Source organism: Schistocerca serialis, chromosome 2, assembly GCF_023864345.2.
Source record: "Schistocerca serialis cubense isolate TAMUIC-IGC-003099 chromosome 2, iqSchSeri2.2, whole genome shotgun sequence".
Lineage (NCBI taxonomy): Eukaryota > Metazoa > Arthropoda > Insecta > Orthoptera > Acrididae > Schistocerca > Schistocerca serialis.
Genome location: NC_064639.1, coordinates 400,978,702 through 401,005,961, shown reverse-complemented (window position 1 = coordinate 401,005,961; position 27,260 = coordinate 400,978,702). Strand labels below are relative to the sequence as shown.

The 27,260-nt window shown below is 40.0% G+C and overlaps 1 protein-coding gene across 1 annotated transcript in view; it reads left to right on the top strand.

Moving 5' to 3' along the window:
• LOC126457232 (chromodomain-helicase-DNA-binding protein 7-like) overlaps positions 1-27,260 on the top strand; it is a 311,277-nt gene that overhangs the window by 51,765 nt on the left and 232,252 nt on the right. The window contains exons 4-8 of the mRNA XM_050093361.1: positions 10,995-11,120; positions 16,705-16,904; positions 19,739-19,909; positions 20,068-20,352; positions 22,875-22,992. Coding sequence (XP_049949318.1) covers positions 10,995-11,120; positions 16,705-16,904; positions 19,739-19,909; positions 20,068-20,352; positions 22,875-22,992 — 900 coding nt within the window. The remainder of the gene's footprint in view (positions 1-10,994; positions 11,121-16,704; positions 16,905-19,738; positions 19,910-20,067; positions 20,353-22,874; positions 22,993-27,260) is intronic.

Genomic DNA, 27,260 nt, shown 5'->3' with positions numbered 1-27,260 from the left:
CCCTCCAATGGCTCTTCGCCACCAATTCTACTGTCTCCTCAGTTCGTTCCAGGGTTCAGCAGTGATCTATACTGATGGCTCCATTGTTGCTGGCCGCACTGGTTTTGCTTACACCTGCGCGCGAAGCACAGAACTTCATTCCTTGCCAGACGGCTGTAGTGCTTTTACTGCAGAATTGGTAGCAATCTTTCGCGCACTGGACCATATTCGCTCCTGCTCAGGACTATCCTTCGCTATCTGCAGTGACTCATTGACTGGTTTGCACACTATTGGCCAGTGCTTCCCTCACCACCCATTGGTCATCATTATCCAGGACTTCCTTTCTCTTCTCGCTCAATGTGGATGCTCAGTGGTTTTCATTTGGACCCTAGGCCATGTTGGGATTCCTGACAATGAACTTGCCGATCAACTGGCTAAATTAGCTACTACCAGGCCATCTCTTCCTATTGGCATTCTGGAAATAGACCTTCACTCGGCATTACGCCGTCAGGTTTTGGGCCTTTGGGATGCAGAATGGCGCACTCTTTCTTCGCCGAGCAAGCTCAGGGCAATGAAGGATTCTAAAAATCTTATGGCGGTCCTCCTTTACGGGCCTCTCGTAAGGCCTCTTGTTGTCCTATGCCGGCTCCGCATCGGCCATACTTGTTTGACTCACGGTTATCTCCTCCGACGTGAGGACCTCCCTCTCTGTTATTGTGGATCGATGTTGACTATGGCTCACATCTTATTGGACTGCTCCAACTTAGCCACCCTACGATGGACTTTGTTTTCCAGACTCGCTACCCCTGGTGTTGGCTGACAGTGCCTCAGTGGTGGATCTCATTTTATGTCTTATTCGTGATGAGGGTTTTTATCGCTTTATTTAAGGGAGGGACCTGCCACCTTACCGGTGAGTGGAGGGTATAGCAGGCCCTCTTGCTCCCCTCCTTCGCCCCGACTGGATTGGCTTCAACTGGGCTTGGTGGTTCACCCCGGCCCTCTGCCTTCCCACTCCTTTTCTTATGGGGTCTGTTATGTCTTGAGCGTCTGTCTTGTCTCCTGTGCTTCTTCCTTCCCGCCCCTTTGATTAGTCACTTTCTTTCCTTCACCTCTTCTTCCGCCCTTTTCCTTCTTTCCCTATTATTTTATGGACATTGTAGTTCCCTCTCCTAATGTGGGATTTTATCGGCTTTAGTTAACCTAAGGTCAGAGGGACTGATGACCAAGTAATTTGGTCCCTTCTCCACCCAACCAACCAATCTTCCTTGCATAACATGATAGGAAACTTTTCCAAGAAAAACGAATGGAAGAAAACTGTACATCTTAAATCTTATATAACCTGCAACTTGATCATGCTCTAACACATCATCTTTGAGTGGAAACTTGTTGGGGATGGAGTCACAGGCAGTACAAAAGTAGTTTCTAAGTGGTGAAAAGAAAATGGATTTATCTGTATCTTGCAGATCATTCATTATGTTCAAAGTCTGATGCCAGTAACTAACTTATCACCACTTATTTGATTTTGAATAGAGTTGTACTCAACTTAAAGCAGTGAGGAGCTTTTGACAATATTCAATTTGTCAAATACAGGAATAGTCATATGAAGGAAATTGCAAAAGTTTGAGGGCAGGAACATAAACAATTTTCCCTCACATGTTGTAGTACAAGTCTTACTTTTTAGGATGGATTTATCGTGTGGAAGAATATGCTATTCTTTAGGGGCATGTACAGTAGCAGAATCAATAATTCTCTTCTTCTCATACTCTTTGTATCCATTTTGTTCAACTCTACATATTCTGAAAGATGTCAAGCTTGTGGAAATGTTTTAGTTACATAATATTACTTCCTCCTTGAAGAAAGAAGTGGATCCCACTGGTCCAGTAATATATTCAAACATCTACCAGAAGATAACCACCTGCTACGTACATAATTCAGAATTTTCTTTGCCAGTTTATTGCACAATTTCTGAAGGCACTATTTTCTTTTCACACTCTTGTCTAAGAAATAAAATACATCAACAAGGCTCTCGTCCACCTCCTCCAGCCCTGTTTTCAGCTGCTAGATAAATAAAGTGGCAAATGCAACCTATGATGGCAATATCCGGTTGAACTTCCCTCAGAACTGCTGAAACCCCATTTTTGTGTCCTATCATAACAGGAGCATTGTCAGAGCAGAAAGCTGCACAGTTTTCAATTGGTATGTTATGAGAATTCACCTGTGATAACATCAGGTTACCTATGTTTTGTCCTGTTGAGAACCTGTCTGACGCTGGTGTGGATAGCACAGTGCTCGCTTCTTATTCCCATGGAATATAATGTAACAAAACAGGATACAACTTGTTATTTGTATGATTGCTTCCATCTCTTGCCAACGAAAAACATCTGTTCTGAAGGCACTTAACTTCGGATGATGCATTTTTTGCCATTTTACTTACAGTGCGTGTCATTTACATGTGGCCACAGCTATATTTCTTTGCAACTCTAATTTGGGAAACATAATCTCAAATAAAGCACCAGCATGATCAGCCGCACTTAAGGCACATTGTGTTCCACAAAAAAGGAAGTAGACACACACTTGGCCCTAATTAAGTCTTTGGCAATGTTTCCAGACTTCGCAAAAAAGGCGTTGATTTTCTTGTTATCTTCCTTCGATTTAACATAACTTAAATCACTTACATTTCTTAAATCATTTCTTCCACCGTGTGCAACCACGTAGCGTGCATAAGCAAATTTTTCTCCCTTTCTTGATTTTTAGTATGCACGGAAAATCAATAGAATATGATTTTTTTAAATGCCTTCTTGGATTTATTCATGAATCCTAAAATAGGAATATAGTGTATGAAAATGTCGGAGAACAAAGTCTTGATTTGTACTGAAATATCTAAAGGAACCTTGATCACTGAATGTCACATCAAATTACAACATAAACGCTCAAGGCTTTTAAACACTTCATTGAAACATATCAAACCACACACAGTCTTAAACCAGTAAATGAACATGACACCACCCACATGAACAAAGATTATGCACATGGTAAAACACACACACACACACACACACACACACACACACACACACACACACACACACACACACGTGGAATGAAATCCACACATTGTCAAAGATTATGGGTTAAATCATGACGAACAAATGGAGCAGAATGTAGAACTTGCGGAGCCTTTGACGGAAATGGGGTGATTATCGAATTTTTATCTGCAAAGTTGTAAAATGATACTTTTCCATCTTTAAAACTGTAAAATGCTGCAATTTCCGTAAATTTTGTGGATGAATTGTAAAAGTTGGCAGGTTTGTTTTCCTTTATGTAACTTCAGAAGTCGTGATTCCATTCATGTACGTGCCCTCTACTCTAAATTCTATTAATTTTGATTGTAGTCCCATATGGTTTCTCTTCAATCACTTTCCGATAGGCCTTACTCTCCCCCTCTGTATACAGCACATCTTGACTGCTTAGACATTCTGAAAATGTTACCACCAGCCACTTTCACGACTCCACTAGATTCATTATAGTCCTTGGGTATTGGGATTTTTGCGACATATGTTGCAGAAATAACTATTTCAGTATCCAGAACCTTTCCAGCATCAGAAGTAGCAGCTGACATAATACTGTTTAGGGATATATGCCCAAGTTTCTGCCAACTGCCATCAAAACCAGCAGCAATATTCCTGTGGCTAGGTCATTCAGTTGAACTTTTGTTGCTGCTGTCAGCCTTGCAGACACACCTCAGCCACAACAGCACAATAGTCTTGTTGTAAGCATCAGGGAGGGGGAGGGGGGCTGTTCACTACTGCACCTGAATTTTGCCCTTTTCCAATTGATCTAAATGCGCACACTTATTGTATGTTAAAAAAGTGTTTTATTGTATGTTGTTTTCATAGTGTCTGCTTCTGGTTATATGAGAAGACATTGTATTGGCTGTAAATTTACATTCCAGACATTTTAGAATTAGATTACAAACATTTCCCTTGGTTTTCCCCACAGCTTCATGCAAACTGATGTTTCCACTACAGTCTTAACAGCAAGTATGTTTTCTTCAAGTTCACACAATAACTTCATGAAAATCAGAATTTTTGTGGCAGTAGGAGGAGAAACACTGTTCACATGACATATTCCTTTGTCATGCATTTGAGAGGCACTCAGAAAACAGGAAGTATTTAGCCTTTTAACTTGAAACACTGACACTTGGGCTGACTTCACCTTCAATATTATTTTATTTCCTCTGTTCATAACTAGCAGTTTCATGATTTTTTTTTTTTTTCATTTCCATGAAAGCTGGACTTACCCAAACTTCCTTTTCGTACCCATTCTGCTTATAACTTTCCACGAAAGCACACTAGAATTTGTGTCACTAAAAGATAAACAACAAAGATTAGAGTTGACAAATGGTAGTCAGTAATGCAGACAAGCTGGGAAACATTGGAACAATAATTCTCTCTTGCAACTGAAATAAGAGTATATGTGGAACACAAATAACTGCTATGTTGCAGTCACTGCTCAGCAAGACGTAGAAAAAGTGGGCATGACACTTCGTTACCATGCATCACTAAAAATTAATAACTATGAAGCTAGTTGTCATATTTGGATGAAACAAATGGCATTTTGTAGCCAAATAATTGGAGCATGAAACAAGGTTTTAAAAATGGATTGTTTGAAGCCCATTCGCAACGGTGTCCCCTTAGTAAAAATCATTTAAGTATATTTAAAAGAGCCATCTATAGCTGAATGCATAGTGGTCTAGTCTTGAAATGACAGTGTTACAGTTGATTCTCACTAGTACAAATATTGTTTTAATTTTTGTTTGATGTCTATATTTATTATCAAATTTTCATCAAAACTTTGATTCATATTTGTTTATTTTTAATTGTTAATTGCAAGAATTCACTCTAAATTAAAATTCAGTTCAAATATGTGAAATGCCAAATAGAAAATAAAATAATGAAAATATCCACGGGTGTGTTGCCGGTCTATAGTGTCCAACGGGCACAATATTTCGGCGATCATACATGTTGCCATCATCAGGTGAACTAACGGACTGAGCTCCTGTGAACGTGCCGGCACGGAGATCCGTACGCTATGGCTGCTCAGAGGGAACTGGGTTCGGTCGCGGCGGCGGCCGATTTAAATACCCTCCGCCCACGCCGCGCTCCCTCCGCCGTCCGCGCCCCGCGCCACGGTCGCGCGGTGGAACAGATTGCGACGGCGTCTGAGATGACTTCGGTGTAATGGCTCTGTCCGCCGTGGTCGTCACAACTATATGTTTGCTCGATTTACTCTTGATTAACCCGATCGCTGGTTCCCAAGCCTTGCTAAGATTATAGCCACAGTCATGGTTTATGAGGTCGTCATTGGTGCGAATTTCGATGGCCTCTCTAACAACGCTGTCCCAGTATCTCGACGTCTGTACCAGAATCCTCGTGCGGTCATACTCCAAGGCGTGATTTTCCGACAAACAATGTTCAGCGAGCGCCGACTTGCTCGGATACATCAGTCGAGTGTGCCTCTGGTGTTCACGGCATCGATCCTCGACGCTACGCATCATCTGCCCAATATACGACTTGCCACATTGACACGGAACCTGGTACACGCCGGCCTTCCTCAAACCGAGGTTATCTTTGGCGCTCCCCACCAGTGCACGAGTTTTATTTGGATGACAAAAAACAGTTCCGACCCGGTGTTTCTTCAGAATGCGAGCGATTTTCCCCGAGAGTGCGCCTGTGTATGGAATAAACGCAGTGCCTACCTCCGCCGTCGTGACTTCATCCATCTCAACAGGTTGTGCTGCAGTGGTTGGGCAGATAGACGTTGAATCTGCCACTCTTGAGTACCCATTTTTTCGAAATACGTGCTCTCCGCCCAACCACTGCAAATATTGTGCCCGTTGGACACTATAGACCGGCAGCACACCCGTGGATATTTTGATTATCAAATATGCCGGGAGAAACTCGAGAATCACAGAAAATAAAATATTTTATGTTATATATTTCAGCCTAGGGTCACAAAAATGGCATCAGTTGTGGTTTTGACTTGTTACAAAGTAATTTTCCGATCTGTTCAAAAAGAAAAAATGGGAGTAGTAAAAGACTATAAAACTAAGTCACAATTCAGACTAATTTCCATGCACAGTGATAACTGTTTGAATATGAAATTAACCAAACATGCGGGGTAGGTGTTAACAATGTATAAAAAAAATTTAAAATATGGTCGTTGTTTCCCTAAGTCAGTTTGTCTAGTATGTGAAAATTTTTTGTCTAGAAACTGGAATCTGGAGCAGTAGTGCTTATAAGAGGTGTGGTCAAAAAGTAACACGGTGTCTCCCCCCCCCCCCCCCCCCCTAAAAGAATCTTGATTTATCTGTCATCAGTATCAAATTTGTCCCCTTCAGAGTAATCCTCCCAGATATAATATGCTTGTGCCTATGCTTTTTCTAATCTTAAAAGCACTTCTGGAATTTCCATTTTGTTATGATGATCAGCTCCTTCAGTGATTCTGTTTTTATCTCGTCAGTGGTGACAAAATGATGTCCTTTTGTGGCTCTCTTCAGACTGTGAAAATAGAAAGAAGTTGCAGGAGCCAATGTCTGGCAAATATGGTTGTTAAGGCAATATAATGGCTTTGTTTTTTGTTGCTAAAAAATAACTAACAAGCATTGAGGTGTGAGGGAGCATTATCGTGAAGCAATTTACATGAGTGGTTTTGCCACAGTTCTGGTCATTTTCTTCAGATTGCTTCACATGAACGGCGTATAACCTTCAGGTAGTATTCCCTATTGACCTTAAGACCGTAAGGCAGGAACTCGTGATGCACTATCCCATTGTAATCAAAGAAAGCAGTGAGAATAACCTTTACGTGATCGAACTTCTCGAACTTTTTTTGGTATTGGCTCTTCATGCAGTTTCCTATGGGACGATTGGGCATTGGTTTCAATGTCCTACGTGGTATACCCGTGTTCTTCTTTAGAAGTTCTGGATTGTTTCTGATTTTGTTCTGCAATCCCTGAGTGATGTCTATGTGATGTTGTTTTTGGTCGAAATTCAACAATTTTGGAACAGACTTTGCTGTCATACATTTCATGCCTAGAACGTCCGAAAAAATAGCTCGGAATGAGCAAAAGGAAATGCTGATGTCATCAGCAACCTCTGATGTTAATTTGTTAGTTTCCCAGAACCATTTTCTTTATTTGTTCCACCTTGTCATCAGTGACAGATTGCTTGGGCATCCTGCGTGGTTATCGCGTTCAGCTTCTTCTCGACCCCTTTTGAAAAGTTTATACCATTAGTAAGCACTTGTCTTACTTGTAGATTCGCAAAATGCTGCAGTCATCATTTTGAATGCAGTGCTGCACTTTATTATTTCATTTTTCAAGCAAAATTTACTGTAGATTCTTTGATCACCCCCGCCCCCCAAAAAAACCTAAAAATTCACCAAACACTTGAAAATATTTATCACCTGTCAACAATAAGTTGTCAGGAACATGTGTACCACACAGAAAACAAAAATTGTAAATTGGATTTATAAATCATGCGAAATGGAAAAAATTCCAATTACTTTTTGATCGCACCTTGTATACATAACTTTTCATTTCACAATAAGACAGTTAACATTTTCTTGTGATTAGTAATTAAAAGTAAGTTATTTTTATCATAAGTTATTATTCATTATTGGTAACTAACATTTTAGCTTGATAAAAAATATAGAATAATTTAAAGGTAAAAATGTAAAATGCGAAAAAAGTTGCTGCAAGTGAGCACCGAACCAGTGATTCCGCAATTTCAAGGCTAGCTGTAAGCATTCAGCTACATGCTCAAGACTTGTACTTAATAGCACTTTGAAATTTCAAAAACGAATTTGAAGAAATGCATCATACTGCGCTAGGAAACTACTGCCTTGATGCTGACCTGTGCAACAGTTATAAAGAAAATGGAATAGGGCCAGTCCATTAGGTCCCTTTGTGAGATTCAAAGTTTTTTTTGGATTGCTGTAACAGGATATGTATACTCCAAGGAACAAATCTTCACTTTCATGTGTTATTTTCAGCAGAGCACATATTTTGGTCCTTTGTAAAGATTGTCTTCAGAAGAACTGTCCATTTTTTTGTACCGAATTGATGACTAGAGAACTATTTTCAAACATATAGTGATACGTGATAAGCTGTAGCAATGTTCTTAGCTGCATAGTAGACTTTAGCTTTTACGTAGTATTGCTTCCCAATACTACTATGCTCCAGGTGTGTGGTATTTCATTCCTTTGCATTTTCATGAAATTTACATCCATTTTTTTCCTGTCTTTGATGTATGTGGTATTTTTCCAGCTTCATTTTCCTCGTAAAAAATTAAAGTTTGTCATTCCCACACTAACAAAAATTGTTCTTAGACCAAAGGATGCTTACAAATTGACAATCAACAAGAAGTCAGTTATGTGGTATCGTTTCTTCAACGCTGATGTGCTGGTCAGTCAAACGAAAACCAAACACCCGTCACAACAGAACCATTTAATGATTCCATTCAAAAGTAATCACTACACGTGCTACAACATTTATACCACTAAGCAACTGGACCGTAAATTCCTGTTTTGTGGAATGCAGTTAGCTGCTGACGGATCCACAACTGCACCAACTCTGCACATCCTCATCCGACTGAAAGACATCAAAGCAAGCGTTCTTCAGATCAGAAAATGTGTGAAATCACATAGTGAAAGACTTTGTCTGTATGGAGGATGTTGCTGTGTTTCCCATTCTAACTGCCTGAAGTGTAGCGTTTGTCCGATTGGTAGTGTGAGGATTATTGTGCAGCAGGATGATTCCATCTGACAGCATTCAGGTAGTCAGAACGCAAACTGGAAAGTAAATAGTGGAAACGTTCTGGTAAGATCATGACGACTTCCTTTGACCATAGGGCCCTCTGCTTGTCAAGTTCTTTGAGTGTGGAGCTACAATCATCACATTACTATGAAGATACTTCGCAGAAACAGCAATGCACCATAAAATAAAAATGTCCAGGGAAGCAGTCAGAAGGAATCGTCCTGTTGCACGATAATGCTTGCCTTCACACAGCCAATCGAACGAAGGCTATGTCTCGGTAGCAGCATCCTCTGCACAGCCCAGAACTTCACAGTGTGATTTTCACATCTTTGTTGACAAGACTGCCATGCATGGATGTCGGTTTGTCAGCCAAGGAATTGGAAGAGCGGATGCGGTTGTGAATCTGTCAGCGGACGACTGTGTTCTATGAAACAATAAGTGATTGTCTCATCTCCCAGGGGATGAATGTATGTCTTAATGTATGTAATGATTTCTTTTGAATGGAATCATTCCATGGTTCTGTCATGGCTGGTGTTTGTTTTCAGTTGGCTGCCCATTATACATTAGAAATATAGTTGTACTCAGTGTAACCCTCTCTCCCTCTCTCTCCCTCTCTCTCCCTCTCTCTCCCTCTCTCTCCCTCTCTCTCCCTCTCTCTCCCTCTCTCTCCCTCTCTCTCCCTCTCTCTCCCCCTCTCTCCCCCTCTCTCCCCCTCTCTCCCCCTCTCTCCCCCTCTCTCCCCCTCTCTCCCCCTCTCTCCCCCTCTCTCCCCCTCTCTCCCCCTCTCTCCCCCTCTCTCCCCCTCTCCCCCCCTCTCCCCCCCTCTCCCCCCCTCTCCCCCCCTCTCCCCCCCTCTCCCCCCCTCTCCCCCCCTCTCCCCCCCTCTCCCATACGCTCTCCTCCATACGCCCTCCCCCCTCTACCCCCTACCTACCTACCTACCCCTCTCCCCCCTACCTACCTACCCACCCCTCTCCCCCCTACCTACCTACCTACCTACCCCTCTCCCCCCTACCTACCTACCCACCCCTCTCCCCCCTACCTACCTACCTACCTACCCCTCTCCCCCCTACCTACCTACCTATCTACCTACCTATCTACCTACCCACCCCTCTCCCCCCCCTACCTACCTATCTACCTACCTATCTACCTACCCACCCCTCTCCCCCCCTACCTACCTATCTACCTACCTATCTACCTACCCACCCCTCTCCCCCCCTACCTACCTATCTACCTACCTATCTACCTACCCACCCCTCTCCCCCCCCTACCTACCTATCTACCTACCTACCCCTCCTAAACCTCTCCTCCATCCACCTCCTAAACCTCTCCTCCATCCACCTCCTAAACCTCTCCTCCATCCACCTCCTAAACCTCTCCTCCATCCACCTCCTAAACCTCTCCTCCATCCACCTCCTAAACCTCTCCTCCATCCACCTCCTAAACCTCTCCTCCATCCACCTCCTAAACCTCTCCTCCATCCACCTCCTAAACCTCTCCTCCATCCACCTCCTAAACCTCTCCTCCATCCACCTCCTAAACCTCTCCTCCATCCACCTCCTAAACCTCTCCTCCATCCACCTCCTAAACCTCTCCTCCATCCACCTCCTAAACCTCTCCTCCATCCACCTCCTAAACCTCTCCTCCATCCACCTCCTAAACCTCTCCTCCATCCACCTCCTAAACCTCTCCTCCATCCACCTCCTAAACCTCTCCTCCATCCACCTCCTAAACCTCTCCTCCATCCACCTCCTAAACCTCTCCTCCATCCACCTCCTAAACCTCTCCTCCATCCACCTCCTAAACCTCTCCTCCATCCACCTCCTAAACCTCTCCTCCATCCACCTCCTAAACCTCTCCTCCATCCACCTCCTAAACCTCTCCTCCATCCACCTCCTAAACCTCTCCTCCATCCACCTCCTAAACCTCTCCTCCATCCACCTCCTAAACCTCTCCTCCATCCACCTCCTAAACCTCTCCTCCATCCACCTCCTAAACCTCTCCTCCATCCACCTCCTAAACCTCTCCTCCATCCACCTCCTAAACCTCTCCTCCATCCACCTCCTAAACCTCTCCTCCATCCACCTCCTAAACCTCTCCTCCATCCACCTCCTAAACCTCTCCTCCATCCACCTCCTAAACCTCTCCTCCATCCACCTCCTAAACCTCTCTATCTGATTTATCTATATATTTCTTATAGATTGGTGTTCTTCAAGAAAGGCTTGAAGTTATCCGAAGGCATGAGGCATCTGGACCTTGTCCTGGAGGTCCACATTGTGTGTTGCAAGATCACATGTTTGGTTCAAACTTGCTAGAAAACTCACAGGTAAGGATTTCCAGTCAAATAACTCCAGTTATAGGAAAAGAGAAAGAAACAGCTCACTAGAGATGTTAAAAGTATTCTTATCTTCAGGAAGTTACACATGTTACTGTGTACATTCTGCGCTTATATATTGTTCTGTTTTAATGTTCTCTTGATGTGACCGCTGTATAAAAACATTAATAAATAATAGTATAGAAACTATAACCACCCTGAACCACTGGTTGAAGGCCACAAGATTCGTTTCTGTGAATTAATAAAAGGTAGTGCTGTTTAATTTCATGATTTGAACACACATATAAACATTATAGCTTATCTCAGGTCTAGCTTATTTCCACCAGTGAGAACCTCTAGGGAATAGAATATTAGAAGACATAACTGCATTATTAAGAAATATGAGAATGAAATGAAGATAAATAGCTCAAAAGGAAATAAAAGTTTATCCGTTCATCTGGCGAATTATATGCGTATCCAGAAGGTTGCCACGGAAGACGAAATGTGGGATAAACTGAAATGACTATATTGTGATTCTCAGAGGAGAATAGGTTTGTTGACAACACTTCAGTCACAACTACAAAATTGCTTGCTGTTGAAGAACTTTCAACTTGTTGGATGGCTTAAATTTCTAAGTATAAGGCTAATGGGTTGATTGCGGTCTACTCCCTGGCAATTATAAGCCGGTAACTATAGATTTGAAAAAACTTGAATATTGCAGCCACAGGAGATTTGATTTAGACAGTTACTGCAAGTGGGTTGCTGTAAATCGTTGTCTGATACCATGATTCTTGTAACTAAAAGTAGGATCACTAGCAGGATGCATGTCACATTTTCCCAAAGCACCATCTTAAAACTATAAAAATACAGCTGTTTTTGCAGATACTGCTGGAGCAAAACAAAGACCAGCAATAAACTGTCAGAAGCAGCAGCAGACATCCCATTCTTCATGAAACCTAAATCAGGCGTATAACATAAGAGACTGGCATCAGGGCTCTGGTGCATATAACAATCGTATACAGCTGCTCAATCAATGAAAGATTCATACCTAAAGACTGGAAAGTTGCAGAAGTCACACCAATACTATAGAAAGGAAATAGGATTAATCTGCTGATTTACAGACCGGTATCACCATCATTGATTTGGCACAGGATTTTGGAACATAAACTGTGTTCAAATATTATGAACTACCTCAAAGAAAAAGATCTGTTGACACTTAGTCAGCACAGCCAGCTGCAGAAAGTTTCATTTTTGTGAAACACAACTGGTCTTTATTCACACAAAGTTATGAGTACTATCAACAGAGGATTTCAAATTGATTCCATATTTATAGGTTTCCAGATGAGTAAAACAGAAGTGATATCTGACATTCGCCAAGGAAGCATTATAGGCCTCATGTTGTTCGTAAACTATTTAAATGATTCGAGAGACTATATAAGCAGCGCTCTTAAATTGCTCGCAGATGTTGTGGTCATTCATCAGAAGATCAAACCAATTGCAAAATGATTTAGAAAAGATATCTGTATGGTGTGAAAAGTTGCAATTGACTCAGGCCATCTACACCAGTACTAAAAGGAATGACTTAAATTTCAGTTACAAGACAAATTATGCGAATCTAAAGGTTGTCAATTAAATTAAATACCTAGGGATTACTATCATGATCAACCTAAATTGGAACGATCCCATAGATAAGGGGAAGGCAAACCAGTGACTGTGTTTTATTGGCAAAACACTTTGAAGATGCAACAGGTCTACTAAAGGAGGTGCCTGTGCTACACTTGACAGTCCTCTTCTGGAATATTGCTGCACGGTACAGGATCTGTAACAGATATAATTGGTGGAGGATATTGAAAAAGTTCAAGGGAGGTCGGCTCCGTTTGTATTATTGTGAAAGTGGGTGGTGGGGAGGGGAGGTGGGGGGGGGGGGGGAGTAGTTATGGATATGATATGCGAGTTGGGGTAGTAGTCATTAAAACATAAGTGTTTTTCGTTGCAGTGAGAAAAATCATAAAAGAAATCAGTCCACGCGGAAAGATTTAAGTGTTCTTTTTCCCATGTACTGTTAGAGTGGATATAGTCTAAAAGTGGTTTAATGAACCTTGCACTTAAGTGTGAAGTTCAGAGTGGTCATGTTGATGTAAATGTAGATGTACATCAAAATGTCAAAGGGAATGAAATTTGCCCCAGGCAATGATCAGTTCAGAAGTAATTGCAGCCAACAGTGGATATGTAGCTTTAAAAGATATGTACACACTCATTGACATCTTCGCAGGCTGTACTAAGACAGGAATTTCACTAATCCGTGTACTTAATTTAGGGTATAAAATACAAATTTGCCATCAGTTAGCGGAACAACAGAAAAAGTTCTTTTTATAAAAGGGGCTGTTATATTTATGACTTGGTGAAGAATTTTTTGCCATATATTCTCTTATCAGTGGTATGAGTAAAGTAGATGGATGCTAAATTTACAAGCAAAACCAAAGTGGACATTGTAATTAAATGACACTGAAGTATGGCACAAGATGATGGGACTTCAAATTTATATTCAATGAAAGATTTACATATAGGCTTGGACAAAGGTAATGCATGTAAAGGAGCTGTCAACAGTCCTATTGTAAAATATTTAGAAGGTAAGCAGGCATGTTTCCTTTCAAATGTTTTATCTCTCAAACTAATCATGTACTTAAATTAGTTCATTCAGAACTACATGGACCGATGCATATGATGTCAGTTCTAAAGCTAGGTACTTCATAATTCTAATCAAAGACTACTTGACAAAAGTTTTATACGTGGGCGAGTCACATGAAAACCTTAAATTTGTAATAACAAATCGAAATTTCGCGCGGTTATCCTGTAAGTTGGTAAGCATGCTACAAACAGCGTGCAGAGTGGCCTCTAGGTGGCAGCATAGTGTAGATGCACACATACCGTCGCAGTATCAGTATAAAGATGGCCGCCCCACTTGCCGACTTGCACCAGGGAATAACAGCGTTCTGTTATTCGGCTTTGTGTAGTGAAGGTGTGAAACCTATTGAAATTCATCGATGAATGAAGGTTCAGTACGGTGATGCATGTTTGTCACAGCAGCAAGTCTACAAATGGAGTAAGAAGTTTGCAAATGGTGTGACTTCAGTGGAAGATGCTCCTCGTCCAGGTCAGGCACAACGAGTTGTGACTCCACAGAACATTGCAGCAGTTGAAGCCATAGTGAAGGAAAACCGCCGAGTGGCACTAAATGACACTGCAGCATGTTACAGATTAGTCATGGGTCAGCACATCACATTCTGCATGATGTGCTCCAGTTTCACAAAGTGGCTGTAAGACGGATGCCATGGCACCTGACTCCTGAAATGAGAGAACAACGTGTTCATGCTTGTCAAGAACTTCTTCAGCACTTTGAACGAGAAGGTGATGGCTTCCTTGCAAGAATCGTTATTGGGGTCGAAACGTGGGTTCATTTCCACCAACCGGAAACAAAGAGAGCGAGCAAGGAATGGCGCCATTCCTCATCACCAAAACCAAAGAAGTTTCAAATAGAACCATCAGCAGGGAAGGTTATGGCGACTCTCTTTTGGGACGAAAAAGTTGTCATTTTGGAGCATTACATGCCTAGAGGCCCCCACTGTCACCAGTGCATCATACACAGATCTCCTAAAAAATCATATGCGGCCTGCAATCAAATCAAATTGATGTGGATTGCTGTCAGCAGGTGTCCTTTTGCAACATGACAATGCAAGGTCCCACACTGCCCATACAACAGTTGCAACAATCACAGACCTGTGTTTTGAGTGTCTTCCTCATCCACCATACTCACCAGACCTTGCCCCAAGTGATTTCCATATGTTTGGGCCACTCAAAGACGAAATAGGAGGAAAGAAGCTCCGTTCTGATGAAGAGGTATGCCACGCGGTGCAAGAGTGATTGTGCGGACTACCAAAAGAATTTTTTGCTAAAGGAATGTATGCACTTTGTATGTGCTGGAGGACTTGCATTGAACGTGGGGGGAGATTATTTTGCAAAGTGATACAGCTTTGTACTACTTCTGCATGATAAATAGTATTTTAAAAAATATTTAAGGTTTTCATTTGACTCACCCTCGTATATACACTTAAAAAGAAAAAGACCAAGGATCAGGACCCAAAAATTATTCAAACTTTTAAGAGAACCAGACTGGATGGATGATTTGTGTGTTACGCACTGACAACACAAGCAGATTTGTTCATGAAAAATTTACCACTTTTCTGAATGAATGAAGAGAGTTGTACAATAGGTGACAGTATCTTGTAATGTAGATCAAAATGGCTTAGCTGAGCATTATAACAGTACTGTTATTGGGAAGGCATGATGCCTACTCATAGAAGCTAAGTCACACATGAATTTCAGGGGAGAAGTGATCTCTACAGCGATGTGTTCCCTCAGCAGATTGAATAATTAGACTGGAAGGAGAATGATAAAGAAAGAAGCTATAACTTGGCAGTAAAGTGCACATCCACATTCCAAAGGCCTGCAGTCACAAATGTGACGAAAAAGGCACTGGCTGTGTATTTGTTGAGCAGGTTTAAATGAATGGTATGCTTAACTTTCTACACAGTATTCCACAGAGATTAATAAAAACAAAGGATGTCACACAGGTTAAGAAAAGAATATCTGTTTCAGTGAGGTAATGGTTCACAAAGGTGGAGGAAAAATGAAGCACTTCTAGTCATTCACAAGAGCTGAGTTTATTTATTCCATCACAAACAAAAATGAAGATGAAACAGCATAAACAGGACTGCAAGAAGTTGAATCACAACCATGAATGAGAGTAGCACAGAATAATTCAGCAGTAACAAAGATGCTGAGCCACCTATGCTAATTAAACCACTGTAATCTTCCAGACTGCTTAAACCTTAACTCTTATATTCTGAAAAGTTATTTGATTCAAAGCCATAAACACTGGCAAAGTCACAACATTATCAACTGATAGATGATTTTGGTCGTAAAGTGCCAGCCATTACTGATTGTGGAGGGATGTAGGAAATCGGAAGGTATAACTGACTGCATTCTTAGGCAAATTACATATGTTGCTTTGTGGGATAGAAACTATATCTGTCTGTATTATTTTCTTAAGCAAATTGCATGTGTTGCTTTGATTGCTTTGTGGGGTCACAGTATAAAATATTTAAAAAATTAAATTTTCTATACTGGAACTACTTGGCTACAAAATAAGTTTTCTTTTGTTGTAACAGAAGTTGGTAGAAGCTCTTGTTATGAGTGCAGGTGACTTTTTTAACCTTGCTGATGTTTAGAACATATTGGACGATTTCAAGTGAGGTATATCTACCTCGACCCATCTGATCATCCTCTATAAGTTATAAGAGTAGCTGAGTGTTCATATATGACAACGGCTCACGATCTCTTTCAATATCTAGTGGGGAGAGGAATGTTTCTTAAACTACGGATGTTTTGTGTGTGTTTTTGTTAACTACTCTACTAGCTATTAAAACATACAGATATATATTATAGTGCTGTTGATGGTATTTCATTGTGTGTTTTCCATCTAAATACTGCTGGCAAGTGATTGTGTAAATGCTTAGTGGTGAATGTTGTTTTATAGGTATCAAGTACAACAGGTAAAGCTCGAAACAAAGGTGCCCCCAGACCAAAAAAACCAAAGAAAAAACCAGAAGATGCAGCGGCTCTGGCACCACCTGCTGAGTGTAATGAGGCAGGAGATTTCAGTGAACTCCATGGCATTGGTGACAACTTCCAAAACACTTCTTTCGATGAAAAACAGAAGAAGCCAAAGCCACCTAGGTAAGGTGTGTGTGTGTGTGTGTGTGTGTGTGTGTGTGTGTGTGTGTGTGTGTGTGTGTGTGTGTGTGTGTGTGTGTTATATAGGAAAAAATAGCTTAATAACTGGCCTCACACTTTTTCTTTGGAAGGATAGTCATGCTTTCTCTCATCATTGCTGGCCAGAGTGGCCGTGCGGTTCTAGGCACTACAGTCTGGAGCCGCGTGACCGCTACGGTCGCAGGTTCGAATCCTGCCTCGGGCATGGATGTGTGTAATGTCCTTAGGTTTAAGTAGTTCTAAGTTCTAGGGGACTGATGACCACAGCAGTTAAGTCCTATAGTGCTCAGAGCCATTTTAAACCTCTCGTCATTAATATCAATTAAGTATGTGCCAGTAATGTTCTCAAAATAGCATAAGTAGCTGGTCTTTCTGGCCCAATAATTCCTCTAAGTGGCCGGTCTTCAAAGTGTTAAGAAAGTAGCACATAAGTGTATATTCTCCCTGTGCAGAGGGAGGGAAAGAAAGAAAATGAGAATTTGAAGTTTCAACTATTGTCTTTTTCTCCACTTGGAACTCCATTTTCTTGTACTCACAGCTCCACTCACTATCTCTAGATGACAAAATGTAAGCCCAATTAGCAACAGTGAACTACAAATGAAAATTGACAATTGATAAATAGACCCATAGTAACTGGAAAACGAATATGCAAAACAAAAACACTATGAACCTATGCACGAACGCAATAGTTTCGAGAAAACATGCTTGTGTGAAATGCAATACTTTCTTGCACTGATGAAAGAATCCGCCATGTGAACAAAGTTGGCATAATGTGGAGACATTTTAAGTCTGCAAAGGCAGAGGCATGAAAGTAATTTGTTTGTTGCCTTGTGCTGAATGCATAAGCAAGAGAAATGCTTTTTTTCCCTGCCATTTCAAAAGCTTTCTTTTGAATTGATAATAACCGGTCATTATACTTTCATCCATACATTCTTAATTTGTGAGTAGAGTAATCCAAAACTATGGCTTATGTCATTTTAGTCACTACCCTCCGCACTCATTCGTCTCCTTCTGATTTTTTTTTTACTATTTAGTTTTACATTTTTCATCTCAGATAGGGAAGAAGATGATTTGTATTTGACATGAAGAGCCTTCTTTTCCCACTTGGGTTCCAAAACTGATCAGTGCAGTAAATGATGTATAATAGTGATTCTTGTCTGTGGAAATAGTTTTGAAGCAATTTATTCAGTTGTTCTGCACCATTTGGTTCCTAAATCCCATTTCCTGCTTGCGCTTCTATCCCCCAAGTACATACCTAGCCAAAGGATACGAAGCAACAAACAACTGTCATACTGTTTGGCTAGTGTTTCACGACAGAAGGGAAGGATTCACCATTGAAAACCACACCCAAGTTTATTAACAGTCAAGTACTCAAGGGTAAGATGAAGGAAACAATTTAGGTATGGAAAAAAGGTAAATTTTTAAAAATGTGTCATGATTGGCCTGATTATGAAGAATATGTTTACCTTCATTGATGAGATTTAAGTTGGACAAAACTACTTGACACAATCATGAAATCTGAGGGTAGCAGGTAAGTGATTATGAAGTATTTGTGCTTTTCACTAATATTGCAGATTTTATCACATGGCACATGTTAATTGTACTTCTTCAATTTCCGCCACAAGTGCTGCACTCTGTTCACTCCTATGCTTAGTTTTCTTCTTATTGATCCATCAGAGTGTCACTGTTGTTGCCTCAACACAACTACTAATGTGAGATTTAATAGTTACAGTTTTGATTGGCATAACCAGTGTGGAAAAATCAGCCGGTTTGTAGTTAATAATTTCCTGAAAATGGTATGCTGGAGGATGGAACTTGGCTGCACACAATCGGAATGTGTTTAATCGTCTGTGTTGAGGTACTTTGCCAGTTACTTCCAAAATGTTTACATCTCAAAGACTGCAATATGTTATTTTTCTTGTCTCCAGTCAAATGATAACTTTTACTACCAACATTACATTACATCACAGTTCAGGTGATGTATAGTCTTGCAAACTTGGGCAAGATATATTCTGCCCTTCATTACTTTCTGGTACATTTAGCAGCATAGACAACTTGGTCAGTAGTAGAGTGTTTAGCTTGGGAACAGTAGGCAATTATAGTAATCAAGGACATTTGGTAGTATCGTAGTACAAAGTACGCTGTTATTGACTGCAGACAGTTCAGAATCCCAAAACTGGGTTTAGTGACAAGTAGAGGAACTTTCTTGTGCATTGTGATGATGTTCCCAACAAAGTGCATAGAGGTTCAAAGACAGTTACAAATTTTTACACACAGTAAGAGCCAAACCTCGTGGTGTTCAGAAAGGACCTAGTGGTAATAGTTACTAAAACTTAGATATAATATATAAACAAACTTGTGTGTGTTACTGAAAATACAATAAAAAACAGTGTGTTGCAATAAAGCATTTAATATGCAATAAAACAGTCATTAATCACTGCTTGCTGTTTTTTGTATCTGCTTTGATGTATATTGAATAATAGATTTTTAACCATAATTTAGGAATCTATTTATTGTATATTGGAAAAACTATGCAACAACTTTTGTTATTTGTATTTGCTGTGTTATTGTTGTTATTTTTACCATGAAAGTATTTCTATGGACTTCAGAGTAAAACAGTGTGTACTCTTTTCTGTCTCTGTGTGTGTGTGTGTGTGTGTGTGTGTGTGTGTGTGTGTGTGTGTGTGTTTTTTTTTTTTTTCCCTTTTCACAAGTTAAACAGTTAGCTACTTCAGTGTGAGCTGAAATAATATAATTTTGATAGTTGTGACCAGGAATTACATATTTTTCTCTTTCAGGAAACCAAGAGAACCAAAAAAACCAAAAGAACCAAAGACTCCAAAGGAACCAAAACCACCCAAAGAACCTAAAGCTGCCAAAGAGCCGAAACCTCCAAAAACTCCCAAGGAACCGAAGAAAAAGAAGGAACCTAAAGCACCTGGGGAAACCAAGTCTCCAAAACCAAGAAAGTATGTGCTTACTTCTTGCTGTGCAGCTCCTACTAAAACTTGAGAGAGAGAGAGAGAGAGAGAGAGAGAGAGAGAGAGAGAGAGATATGTGGTAAATAACCACTGCTGCAAAATAAGTTAGCCTATCAAGTTTATTTAATGTTGATTGTTGGTTCCAGGAAAGTAGCCAAGAAGAAGGATGGAATAGTGGAAGAAACACCATCTAGTTCAATCGAGAGTGGTGTTGAAGAAGTCCTGTCAGATCTTCTTGCAGCAGTAGAATCTGAAATTGCTTCAGTGGAAAGACAAGACAGTGAAAGTGAAATGCTGACCCCAGATGATCCTGCAAGCCCTTCGAAAAGTTTGTCAGAATCATCAACGAAGACAACGCCAACGACTAGAAAGCCTAAAAGGGATAGAAAGGCGAAAGTGAAACCAGTTTTTCCTGCAAAACGGAATGCAAAGTTAGTATATAAAATAAATTTTGAAATTATTTGCGACAAACATGTCAAACTTTTAGAAATATAATGGTTATGATTTTGTTGCTGACCGATATCACAGTACGTCTGATTTTTTCTCGATAGGTTAGGTTAATGGACTTCCAGGGGGGCAGAGAATTCGAAAATGTGTACGCAGGGGAAAAACGTTAATTTTGTTGTGTGGTTTTCTTCATCTCATTAAACACAGCTTATTTAGTACTGTTGTATATTCTCAGATGGCTTAAAATTTTCATATGAGCAGCAAAAATACATGTAGACCCACAGAGTGATGTATTATGTTGTGATGTCTGTAGCTTTGTGGCATATAGATAGGGTTTCAGGTTTCATACAAATGTCTGTGGTAGAAAGTACCAACCTTATAAAGTTTGTTTAAATTTTGGCGATGTTACATTTTTTGCAGCCATAAATATTGAATGCTCTCAGTGAATTCCTAAATGTGGATGAAACTGACCATTATCTGATACAATACTTTCATTAGAAAAACCTTAGTCCAACTAATAATAAATCTGAACTAAGTTCTACTCTGGGAAAAGCATGGGGCGGTGCAATTCAAGTGAGGCCATAGAAGCTGCCAAGATGAACGTTGCAGTGGTTGACTCAATGAGGTCATCTCCCCAGGAATTCTGAAGAAAATCCACAAAGTGATATTGGATGACTGTTGACTGAAAGGGTACAAGTTAGGGAGCGCATTGTAGGCATTTCAAAAGTGCTGCACGTTGAATATGGACTGAAAATTTGGACATGAGATAGATTTGCGCAAGACTGGTGCTGCGTTCACTCGCAATGGAACAAAAAAAAGCTTTATGCGGATGTTTCAATAAAATTGAGTTATTGCAACAATTCATAACCACGGATGAAATGTGGATCCATCACTCGCCCTTGAGAGGAAGGAACAGTCGAAATAGTAGGTTGAAAGGGGAGAATTGGCTGCAAAGAAGGCACAGACAGTTCTGCCTGCATTGCAAGGTCATAGTGTCAGTGTTTTTAGATGCATGTGGGACAATTTTCATTAATTATCTTCTGAAAGGAAAAGCAATTAATGGACGTATTATGTTTACTTTTTGCAGTGTTTAGGTGATGAAATTGAGCAAAAAATGTCGTGCCAGAGAGAGAGAGAGAGAGAGAGAGAGAGAGAGAGAGAGAGAGAGAGAGGGGGGGGGGGGGTACTTTCATCACAACAGTGCACCATTTCATGCCTCTATCACTTCATTACGCACCTTATTCGCCAGATGTAGCCCACTCTGATTATTTTTTGTTTCCAAAGATTTGCCACAAATGAAGAGGTGGAGTCTGTAATTGAGCCATTTTGCCCCATAAACAGATGCTGAGTCCCAGAAAGGCACAACAAAAAAGAGTGTATCAATGTGAAAGGAGACTATGTAGAGAAATATAACTTTCCCAAAATATTTGTATTCTTTGTTAGTTTTTGATACTTCTAAGATAGCACTCATATTCATTAGAGAAATAAACCCAAACTATTATTAAAGTTATTATAATTGAAGTTTTATTTGCAAGAGATTTGTAATGTGACAGGAAATTTTTAACATTGAGAACGTGAGCAGTTTCAAAAACATAATTGTTGGAGAAGCCAACAATGACAGTGCTGCTGATTGTTGTCTTGACAGTCCTGTAGTTAGAGGTACTAGCTTCTATAACTTGACTAAAAGTAATTCATTTCATATTTAAGCAACGGAAAATCCAGGATGGAATGTAACAGTCTGGCTATTTATTCACAGAGTTTGATAGCTATTTTGCCCTATAAACAGAGTATCAAAGCTATTGATCATCACTGTGAAAAGTGCATCAATGTGAAAGGAGACTATTTTTGACAAAGGCTTTGGTGGTTGGAAGCTAACTTTCCAACTGTCTTTTCGCTGTGCCGTTCAGTGACTCAGCATCTCTGAAGCTATTGTATCTGTATTGATAATTTGGCAAGTATAACTAATAATAGGAAGTATTAGGGTTTCTGATACAATTGATTTGATAAATCACCATTAATTATGCATTAATAGATAATTATGATATGGGTGTTCTTTACAAGTATCGTCTGTGAATCTTCACTTTTTCTGCAAGTAGCATTTAGAGATAAAAAACATTTTTATTAAAAATTGATTCAGTATGTGTTGATATTTAATATAAGATTAAAATAGAAGTAAAAAATAATTACTACCACCAAAAATGGAACTAATAATTTTGCAATTGCAAGACTCATAATGTTGATTGGCCGATCACTTTGCATACAAAAAATGCAATCTTAGTGTTGCATAATTCTATGGTCTCCCTCCTTATATCTTTCAGTGCAGTGTACAAACTCTGTAGTGTGGCATATGGTTTGTAGGTAGCTGCATAAACCTGCATTACATCACTTGTGCTCTGAACAGTTTATGGGGAAAACTTGCATCTACACTGTAATTAGCCATTTTGAAATTTGAGTCAACATTAAAATGTTGCAAGTTTATGAAAGTAATCTTTTCCATTTTTAACAGGGGGATGTTCACAAAGAAGAATAAAAAGAAATTAGTTGGCGGTGATGAATCTGATGCAGAAGACATGTTGGCGACTCCTCCGCCATCACCTGACGATGATTCAGAAAGTTCAAAAAATGTGAGTAACACTGGTCAAATACGTTATTACTCCTCAGTTAAGGGGGTTTGTTGAAAGTATCTGGACAGTATCTACAGACATATAGGAAGGAAGTAAGTAAGTTAGTTTAATGCCCTGTAGACTGCAAGTTGTATGAAGTGGAGCACAAAGATCAAATTTTGATAAGGGTATGATTTAATCAGTGTAGGTCAGCCACAGGAAAACTTAAATCTGCATGAACAAAAATGAATGTGTAAATTTTCCTCCTGAATGAGAGGCCATTGTATTAACATTTAGTGTGTAGCTGTCATAATACTATGCCGCTTGTTGGAAATGAGAATGAGCAGCAAATATAATATTATGTCATGTCAGTTACGCTGATTTTTCTGCAGTGTCAAACGTATATTTATGGCTACTCCAAATATGTCAGGTGTGCAGGCTTTGTAGCTTTAGCTAGTTGGTAGTAGTGGTATCACTAGATAATTTTATTGTCTTTGAAACCATTGTCATCATCTGTTGTTTCGCAGGCATTAGCTGATTTTCAAATTCTGTTTTGTGCCTTTTGTGTGCAATTGTGTTGATTTTGTGTTCAAAATGTGCAGTGAAGAGAGAAAAATCTGGAGCAAATGATTTACCAAGCCATTGACGAGTCTGCAAGTAATGAGAACAAAATATTTGATGAGGGTTCAGATTACACCTTCATTGTATTATCATTGCATATTGTGTTATGAAGGATTTTCCTACAGGTAAATCAGCAAATCAATCTTGAACCTATGATTGCAGCGAGTGAGTGTTGGACTAAGTACTTCTCCAGGTTTCAATTTGTATCACACTGTACTCCACAGTGAACCCTATATTTTGCTTTATTCCTGTGTTTTGTGTATATCTTTAGATTTATGTGGTGTGTAAAAGAAATTTAAACAGAAGGATTACTTGTTTGGGTACTAGGATATGTATTTGAATACCAGAACTCCTTTTCAGTTTTTTATATATTACTGTTGAACTGAAGTTTCATGTGTGGATTCAGGTTTAACATTATCAACGCCAAGATGTGTATATTCAAAGTAGAAAATCCAGTACACCTAAAAAGTTTAGAAATTCCAGATACATATTTGTACACACAAGTTATAATTAAAAAAAAAAAAAAAAAAAAAAAAAAAGAAAAAGAAACTGGTATAGACATGTGTATTCAAATACAGAGATACGTAAACAGGCAGAATATAGAGTCGGTAATGCCTATATAAGACAAGTGTCTGGCAGATTGGTCTGGTAGATTGGTCTGGTAGATTGGTTACTGCTGCTGCAGTGGCAGGTTATCAAGATTTAAGTGAGTTCAAAGGTGGTGTTATAGTCAGCACACGAACGATGGTTCACACCATTTCCGAGGTAGCAATGAAGTGGGGATTTTCCTGTATGACCATTTCCCAAGTGTACTGTGAATATCAGGAATCTAGAAAAACATCAAATCTCTAACATCGCTGTGGCCGGGAAAATATCCTGCAAGACTGGGACCAACGAAAACTGAAAAGAATCTGTCAACATGACAAGAAGTGCAAAGCTTCCGAAAATTGCAGAAAATTTCAATACTGGGCCATCAACAAGTGTCATTGTGTAAACCATTAAATGAAACATCATCGATAAGGGCTTTCAGAGCCGATGGCCCACTCGTGTACCTTTGATGACTGCATGGCATAAAGCTCTACGCCTTCCTAGCTCATCAACACAACATTGACTGTTGATGACTGGAAACATGTTGCTTGGTGGGGTGAGTCTTGTTCCAAATTGTATTGAGCGAATGGATGTGTACGTGTATGGGAACAATATCATGAATCCATGGACCTTACATGTCATAGGGCACTGTTCAAGCTGGTGGAAGCTCTGTAGTGGTGTGGGGCATGTGCAGTTGGAGTGATATGGGACACTTGATACATCTAGGTATGACTCTTTGACAGGTGTCACATATGTAAGCATGCTGTCTGATCACCTGCATCCATCCAGTCCTATCCATTGTGCATTCCGACGGACTTGGGCAATTGCAGCTGGAAAATGCAATCCAGAATTGCTACAGAGTGGCTCCAGGAACACACTTCTGAGCTTAAACACTTCTGCTGGCTGCCAGGCTCCCCAGACATGAACATTATTGAGTGTATCTGGGATGCCTTGCAACATGCTGTTCAGAAAAGATCTCCATCCCCTCATACTTTAACAGATTTATGGGCAGCCGTGCAGGATTCATGGTGTCAGTTCCCTCCAGCACTACTTCAGACATTAGTAGAGTCCATGCCACATTGTGTTAGGGCACTACTGCTTGCTCACAGTGCTCGCGGGGACCCTATACGATATTAGGCAGGTGTACCAGTTTCTTTGGCTCTTCAATGTAGAAGTGCTAATATAGATAATGGCAGAACAAATTTAGGTATTTATAGAGTTATGTTTCTTATGCCACTAAGTAGTTTAATCAAATTAGTGCAGTAACTGTTTCTAGAGAGAATCCATCCTATTCAGATCAGTTTTCGTGGAACCTGAAGTAAATCACATTAAAATAAACAAAACAGATTACAAGATACTTTACTATCTTCAGATTATTAATTATTTCACTGTACTCTCAAATATCCTGTTTAGTGTTGAATTTGTAATAACAGACATTGGGAGATTTTTAAAAAATGCATTTAAGACATTTTGTGTCAGAACTTAAACGTTTTCACCTGACCATTAAACTTGGTGTACTAGATGTTACCATCGTCATTTGACATCAGTGTCTAATTATCTGTGCTGCCAACTCTACAAGTTTTGTTGTCTTAACCATAGCTTTCAGATATTTCCTTACAAACTATTCAGTTGGTGCTAAATAGAAAAGCATAGTGGCTAAAATTGGTTATATTTTAACCACATTGATATGCGATACAACTCCAGCTGCATAAGATAACTGAAGAAAATGAATGTAGAGACATACTTCCAACATCTTTCATTTGATATGCAAAAGAGGGACATTAACTTCTGAAGACATTTCTCAAGTTTTTGTCCTGTATTGTACCCCTGGAAAGATAGTTCAACTGTATATATTATTAAAGTATTATGTAACTGAAAGATGCATGGGGATAACATCACCAGTACCTGCCTATTTGGATACCTCATCTGTGGAGCGTATTTTAACTTAATATCTCAATTTTGTTTTGTTGGTATGTGGCAGTCAAATGGCAATAAATGTCCCATAAAGCACATTCTCTACTGGGATGCCAAGAAAACAGCCATTAAGACTCGTATTTGAAAGGAAACTCATTAAAATCTCAGCCCCATTTAGATTTCAGGTCATTTTCTGAAATCACTGAAGAGAAAAGCTAGGATAATGCTTTAAACAAGCCCATGGCAGATATTTTCTGTACTTGTCAGATTTGATAGTGCGCGCCAACTTTTATGCTGAGGGAATGTTAGTTTGACCTTCCTTAATTTGCAGTAGGGGAATGTGATTCATTGATAAATAGTGATTGCTAATGGCTGTAACTTTTGAAGCATTGCAAAGGACAAAAGTTGGTTGTGAAAATGGCTGCAGAATTTGGACTGACATTTTGGAAGTGATGTTGACTGACTGACGTTTTGGAAGTGATGTTGACTGACTGACGTTTTGGAAGTGATGTTGACTGACTGACGTTTTGGAAGTGATGTTGACTGACTGACATTTTGGAAGTGGTGTTGATACTAATATTACTTGCTTGCTCCTTTTTTGTATAGGGAAAACTACAATATATAAACAATTGCCCTCCCAATCTCTGCAATATCCTTGTCAGATCCTGTGCTGCTCCTGCACCCACCTCCTTACCCTTTGGCTCCTACCCCTGTGACTATCCCTGTTGCAAGATGCCCTAAGCAGTCTTCTGCTACCACCTGTACAAGCCCCGTAACTGACAAAACATATACTGTCAAAGAGAAATGACACATCATATACCAGCTGTTATGTAAACACTGTTCAGCATTTTACATTGGCATGACTACCACCAAGTTATCAGTTAGGATGAATGGGCATTACCAGCAACACACGATGGGCATAGGCAGAGGATGTATACCAGCAACACAAGATATCCTGTTGCAGAACATGCTCTACAACCTGACAATCGTAGCCTTGTTGCGTGTTTCACCATGCGCGCCACCTGGATTCTTCCCCCCAGATACCAGTTTCCCAGAACTCTGCAGATGGGAACTAGTGCTACAACATGTCTTTCATTCTCACCACCCACCTGACCTTTATTTATGTTAATTTCTTCTGTATCAGCATTTCTTCACAATAACTACTT